Raw genomic sequence first — 7,500 nt, 5'->3', positions numbered from 1 at the left:
AGGCTTTAGTCCTACCCATCACTACTGTTTACCCTTTTACTTGATTTTTGGAAAGATTCCTTTTTATCTTTTATTGTTATAACTATTTTAATCATGTTATAATAATTGTAATGTCAATAATAATAACACTAAATGTATTGATAGTATTAGAAAAAAAAAAAAAATCACAAATTCAATTAATGGGGAAACCAGGTGGGGTCACAAGGGCTGACTAATTGACTTCTTGGTTAAGCCATCTGTTTATAACAAAATTCACAAAAAACTACATTGAACAGGAAACGTATCCACAGCCATTGGGTTAATTTCAGATAACTAATCTTACAACTGGATGAATATGTAACAGATTTACTTTGCAATATCTCTCACAAATTGTATTACACTTGTTTCTCCCAGTGGGATATTTACTTGAAATACGTTGATTATAAGTACTACCTCCCGTATCCTGCATTACTTGTGTCATGAACTTATTATGGGTGTTTATCCTCAGTTTATCTAGCTTTAGTTTACACACAACTTCAGTATTAATTAATTTGTCATTAATAGGAGTGTTTCTTTCATCAGTACCTCTTGGTCCTAGAGTGAAATATACCTTTGGTCTGAATTGTGACTTGTTTTCATTACTGAAGTACAAATGCACCAGTACTGGTTCTAATATTTTGTGTTTTGTTTTTTGAGATACCAGCCTTCTCATGGTTGAAATCAATGTACAAAAACCCTACTTCTTGCATTCTTTACAAATAATTGTGTCCTTACTTCTTCCATTCTTTAGAAATAACTGCTACCCAGTACAAAGAAAAAATTATCCATAAAAAATTTAAAACTTCTAGCTTGTTTGTCCCACCAAACACAAAAAAGAAATGATTATTCATTTCATTTTGAGAGCTCAATATTATGCACCAGAAAATGTATACTTCATTGCCTTATCTCAAATAGGAGTGTCAGTAGAGCACAAAATTGAAATAAGTTATCATGTATGAATGAAAATGAGGAGAGATTACTATGAATATGTAAATAAAACATAAAACATTTTCACGTACAACAATGAAATATCTTTGTAGCTGTATTTTTATAAGTATCTAGATGTATGAATAGTAAAAAGATAATATACCAGGAGGTAATGCTATGATACATCATAGTATATGAGTGAGGAATGTAGGAGGAGGAAAGGGTCTTGGGTTTATTGGCTGGATGAAATATGCCATGCAGCACCAGAATTACAACTTTTCATGCATTGCGGTTCATTCACAAGAAGGTAGAGCCAGAATGCATGATGTAATTGGTTTGGGCAGTGGAGATATACCAGAGTAAGGGAATGGGGAGTAATATTTTTATTTGGTTATGGATGGAGGACACTTGGCAAACAGTACCAGATATTAGTGGACAATAATTCGTAATGGGAAAAGTTGTGGGGGGGAAAATCCCACCAGTTCTTAATCAGCCTGCCAAGAGCATGGTAAAAATGACTTTAGAGGTTAATAATAAGAAAATGTCATATATGTCTCACAGTAGAAGTGATTATTCCCTTTCCAGCTTGAAGTCAGCCTGCTATATTTTCTCCAAGGAGGGAGGTGCCCATACACCTTTTTGAACCACTCACAAGAGCCCCAGGCAACATGCTGAACCACACATTGGGGTACACACACAGTCAGCTGCTTAAGGGGAAAATTAGAAGTGTGGGAAACAAAATTACCCTGCTCTCTATGCCCTCCATGCTCAATTGATTAGATAACAAAGATGAAAGAGGCTTTATGCATACTTTGGACATCAAGGCAGTCTACCATGACATGACTGGATGTCCTCCGGTTGTGAATGGGTTAATAAAGTATTAACCCACACACACTGGGATATCTACGTGCCATGCCAAGCCACACGCCAGGCTTTATGTGCTTTCAGTACAGGAAACACATTTACCTCAGTCTCTACAGTTTTGTCTGTTCTCTGTTTTAGGAAATGAGGTTAGAAAGAGACTGTATACCTTAATCTCAATCCCCTCAAGGCTATAAAAAAAAAAATTAAAAAAAAAAAAAAGCATAAATATTTAGCCTGCATATTTTGGAGCAGGCTTGACTGTTATGGAATGGGTGCTTTTCTCCCAACATTTGACCCAGTTTATTATGACATGACTGGAATATCATCCAGTCAGTACAAGAGGGTTAAGGTTTAGTAATCTTATGTTTCTTTCCTTTTGTCCAATAAGGACAGGTGTTTATTTTTGCATGTACCTTTACTACCTTTTCATTTTTCTGAGTACTGTCTTTTTCTTTCTTTTTTTTTTTTCCCCATTTATATTTTATTATAATCTAAGAATTAAATATTGGTGAAGTGCCTATGTATTTGCTTATATATAGTTCTGTTATGTTACTGTATTGTTAAAAAGTTTATAAATATTAATGATTAAAAAAAAATGTATGTTTTCATACATTATACATCACATACATGACACACATGAAACACATACACACAAAACACAAATGTTGAAAATGTCAAGCAACATATACATGGTGTTATCTAAATAAAAATTGTGTAACATTCATTAAAACCAATGGTGTTTTACTTTCAATGATTCCTTTATCGGATATGAAAAAAACAAGTTGAATAAAAGACAGGAATTATAGTCTTTGTCAATAAATTAACTATTTTAACCTATCAAAAATACAAGTAGAAAAGGTATGAATGAGAATTAATATCTTCACAATACAAGAGATGTATTTGACTGCTTTCAATTATATCTTTGTCAGAAATACATGTATTTTTGACAAATATATAATCAAAACCGGTCAAATACATATTCATATTCATTATTCATTCTCATTCATACCTTTTCTACATTTGTCAATGAATATAGTTCACATTTGTGAAGATCAAAAGTAACATGTAAAATCAAAGGGAATTGAGTAAATTATTTTTAAACTTCAATAAAGAATACAGATAATGATTATTCATATATAAATAATTATCAAATCCATCTGAAACATTAATAAAAAAAATTGTTTTATTCAGCTTTAAATACTTGGCAATGCAGATCACTTTCATTGATGGTGTTTTAGAAATGCTCTGTTCGATGTTACTTGAAACATCATATTACAAAAAAAAAAAAGAAAAGAAGACTACAGTATTGTTTAAAAAAGTTATTATTTATATAACTAGTATAATAAGTGAATAAGGCTGTAAATATGAAGATCATCAAAATTAGCATTAAATCTTACCAGTAAATTCACTGGCATAGAATCTGACCTTGTCCCAAATTGTAAGGGAAAGGGTATGGTTCTAACACAAAGGCTGCAGAAAATATATGCACCAGAGAGCTTTTCTAAAGCTATAAAATCAGGGAAAAGTGGTGATTAACAAACACAAGTAATTTACCTATTAGCAGAAGTAAAACTTTTTACAATAAATTTATAATAAAATAGTTCAAAGAAACATTTTGTATGACTCAACTCGACCAACCCCCTTGTTTGTAAGATCCAGAACTGGTTGTTCTACCTGTCCACACACCATAAAACAATCAAATTCTGCTGGGTGCCCAGCCATGTTGGAATCCCTGGCAATGAACAGGCAGATACTCTAGCACGCTACGCCACTATATCCACATCATACCAACCACGTTTCTCACGTATCCCAGCCACGGATTATTACCCACACTTTAAGGCCTTCTTGTATAATCGATGGCAATCTTTCTGGTCAAGTCTCCACACTAATAAATTACATACTGTAAAACTATCAATCTCCAGCCTTTGGAAGGGTTTCTCCTCAATGAATGCAGTCGAGCACAGAGAGGTGAACAACTATTTAATGCGCAACTTAAGAGTTGGCTCAACTGCACATTATGGGATAGCATGTCGGCTGGCATAAGTGACAGTATTGTTATGATGTGATAAAGAAGTCATCCAACATGAGAAGGTTAAGAAAAAATCTACAGACACAGTCATCCCAGAGTACAAGGATCTTCAAATTTTTATTTTAAGTATACAAATACATCTTGCAGGTCCATGAGAAAAAGATTTCTGAAGAGAACTCTGTGGCCAAATAATTTTATTTAAAAATCAAAATACAGAAAATACTGTCAAGTATCTTGACTGAATCACCATACTCTAAGAAAATCTGGCTAGAATGTTATGATCTGAAGTAACTAACATAAATCAAAGGTTAGCCTGAAGTATGAAGATGAAACAAAAGCTCAAAAGTTCCCCCGTGAATTTCTTTTTTCGCAGATAAATAAAAGACAAATCTCGATGTTTCACATTTTCATTGACATCTTTCAATAATCTATGTTTTACAGTTTATTCCTCACATACAAACTGATAACGATGAAAAAAAAATATATATTAATAATAATAATTAAAATTAACAATAATAGTTAAAGGAGCATGCTAGAACAAAATAATGCTTAGGGTAAATAACTTTACATTTGCTTTCTGTTATAAAAAAAAGGAATTGTGTAATATATAAAATACATGCCAGAGGATAATATTGCATATATATATACATGTGTATTGAAAATTAATATTAATTTTTGATAGTTACATTACCCTTTAAAAATATACGTTACCTAGGTTATTTCACTTTGCTACTCAAACCAGGGCACATAAAATAAGAGTATTATATACATTCTACCAATTTACATATCACCATTGCCCTCCCTCTACAAATATAATAATTCACATCACTAACAGTCAACAACTCTCAATACGAACCTAACACGCTTCTAAGATGCTTTATCCCCTTCTGCACTACCTTTGGCCTTACTGGCTTCTTCCTTCATTTTCCTGTGCCATTCCTCATTCATCTTGACGACCGTCTGCCCTTCTCTTTGTGCCCTCTTTCCCGACCAGATCATGACGAAGCATCCAATCAGTGTTGCCAAGCCCATTAGCATGTTGATCTTGATTCTTGCCTTGTTGCGGGCGCGCTCCAATGAGTCTTGGCTTGAAGGCGGAAAGAGGGAAATGTATATGTAGCCAAGTGACTGACACATTGGTTGATAATTTTTACTGATGTGTTGGCATCTGAGGTTAACCCAAAGCCAATGGGCATGGCATGTACGTACATGCCATGCCCACTGTGAGTTTACTTTATCAATTGTTTTTACACACAGATGGCTACACTTGTACGAAGTCACCAACGAGCCAATTACGAGTACGGCCTGTCTCGCCTGTTTACCCTCTTCCTTGATTTTCAAAAATATCTTACTTTATCTTGTATTGCTGTTACTAATGTCTATAGCATTATAGTGATTATAATATATATAATAAAAATACCACCATTGGTATTCGTAGCATTAGTAAAAAATATGTTTATCCCACTAATTTAAGGGAAGGTGAAATCAGGTAAGGTCACAAGGTCTACTAATTGACTCCTTTGTGGCTAAGCACTAGCCAAGGCATCTATGTGCAGAGACATTTCACACACATACACACACACAAACACACACACACAGCAGCAGCATTTTCCCAGAGGCATTGTATTAATAGTATTGTGTGTATCTGTGCAGTGCATATGTACACACAAAGAAGAACATGTACCTCAAGTTATTAACCCAATGCCGACAGGCACGACGTGTACGTACAAGCTATGCCCACTGTGAGTTACTTGTTTGATTGTTTTTACACAAAGATGGCTACACTTGTACTAAGTCACCAATGAGCCAATTACGAGTACTGCCTGTCTCGCTCGTTTACCATTTTCTTTGATTTACAAAAATATTTTACGTCATCTTATCTTGCTGTTACTTATGTTTAAATCATTATAATAATTATAATGTTTATAATAAAAATAACACCATTGATATTCATAGCACTAGTAAAACACGTTTTTCCCGCCAATTCAAATCAGGTAAGGTCACAAGGTCTATCAATTGACTCCTTTGCGACTAAGCACTAGCAGAGTCATCATTTTTTTTTCATTTTCCCTGGCGGCATTGGGTTAAAACATGAACATCTGCTGGCATTAGTCTATAATGAAATAAAGGTACCAGTTTATATTAACAAGTTTGCCTTAGAGCTAATCAAAGACCATCACTTCCAAGTATAGCTTTAACTCTCGTGATGTTTCACTTTCAGAAATAAAGGAGACTTTATCTAATCTGTGTCAAAATGAAGGCTCAATCTTATTCCAAGCTCAAAGTGCATTACAATATGGTCTTTTTTAAAGGGAAAATGTAAGAATAACTAACTGCATATGGAAGGGGCCAAGAAAACTCCCCAGTCACAAAAAAAATAAAGAAAATAAATACTAATTTTTTAAATAAAATAATATCATAGCATATAAGGGGTTTTACATCATTATAAAAAACTGGCATTCTTTAAAATCGAAAAAAGCTTTAGTATCAATAATCCAAAACAACCAGTCCCATGAAACAATAAATGGTTGAATCTTGAAACAAATTCAATTGAAAAAAAAAAAAAAAATCTACAGTGCCAGAGTGCCAACAAGGCAAAGATTTTTTTTTTGTGAACAATACTTTTAAAAATCCCACAGTAATGTTCTAAATACTATAAATATATTGCCTCTTCCATATGACCATATAACTTCCATATATACAAAAAGAAGAAGAAAAAAAAAAATAAATAAATAAATAAAGAATATATAACAAAATTCTCCTTAAATCACTAACAAATTCTTTCTCCTTTCATTCTTTCATTCACATCAGTAATCATCGCACACAAAAAATCCCCAATGGCTCACCTGATGTACTCTGGCACTTCATCCATCGATTTGTATTTTCCTCCCCACACCATCAAAAATTTCTCAAACCTGTTGATTCGATGATCCCTCAATCCTGCGAAAAAAGGGAGATGTTGAAGTCCACGGAATCTACTGAAATACAGACACCCCTTTCCTTTTTACACTATAGAGAAGTTTAGCAAAATTGGCTATTAATAGCAACAGCAATGTTAATGGTAATTAAAATAATAATTATAATAATAGTAAAAATAATAGTGATAATAATAATAATAATAATAATAAAAATAATAAAAATAATAATAATAATAATAATAATAATAATAATAATAATAATAATAATAATAATAATGACAAAAATAATAGTCATAGTGATTTGTTTTAGTAATAGCTATAGTAATAAAATTAGTAACAAATAGTAATAGATATAGTAAATAGTAAATATTAGATGTTATAGTCGCAGTCGCAGTAGTAGTAGTAGTAACAGAAACAGAAACCGGAACAGAAATATAAGTAGAAGTAATAATAGCAAAAGCAGTAGGATTAGTAATAGGAACAGGAATGGTATTAGGTGTCAATAGTAATAGTAATGTTTAGTATTAGTAATAGTAATAGTAATAGTGATAGTGATAGTGATAGTGATAGTAATAGTAATAGTGATAGTAATAGTAATAGTAATAGTAATAGTGATAGTGATAGTGATAGTAATAGTAATAGTAATAGTAATAGTAATAGTGATAGTGATAGTGATAGTGATAGTGATAGTAATAGTAATAGTAATAGTAATAGTGATAGTAATAGTAATAGTAATAGTAATAG

At 32.4% G+C, this 7,500-nt stretch overlaps 2 protein-coding genes across 2 annotated transcripts in view; one reads left to right on the top strand and one right to left on the bottom strand.

Moving 5' to 3' along the window:
• Window positions 1–2,539, top strand: part of LOC125044634 (5-oxoprolinase-like) — a 32,512-nt gene extending 29,973 nt beyond the window's left edge. Inside the window, 1 exon segment of the mRNA XM_047641402.1 lies at window positions 1–2,539. This exon segment is cut by the window's left edge and continues 1,739 nt beyond it. The gene's annotated coding sequence lies outside the window, so the exon portion shown is untranslated.
• A 1,379-nt stretch (window positions 2,540–3,918) lies between these two features.
• The window catches only part of LOC125044682 (UPF0389 protein CG9231-like), a 5,143-nt gene continuing 1,561 nt past the window's right edge, over window positions 3,919–7,500 (bottom strand). Inside the window, exons 2-3 of the mRNA XM_047641496.1 lie at window positions 6,685–6,778; window positions 3,919–4,925 (exon numbers count right to left, since the gene is read on the bottom strand). Of these exons, the coding sequence (XP_047497452.1) occupies window positions 4,706–4,925; window positions 6,685–6,778 (314 nt within the window). The 3' untranslated portion in view covers window positions 3,919–4,705. The remainder of the gene's footprint in view (window positions 4,926–6,684; window positions 6,779–7,500) is intronic.

Source organism: Penaeus chinensis, chromosome 36, assembly GCF_019202785.1.
Source record: "Penaeus chinensis breed Huanghai No. 1 chromosome 36, ASM1920278v2, whole genome shotgun sequence".
In the NCBI taxonomy this organism is placed as follows: Eukaryota; Metazoa; Arthropoda; class Malacostraca; order Decapoda; family Penaeidae; genus Penaeus; species Penaeus chinensis.
The sequence above is the reverse complement of the archived record's forward strand: the minus strand, read 5'-3'. Positions and strand labels throughout refer to the sequence as shown.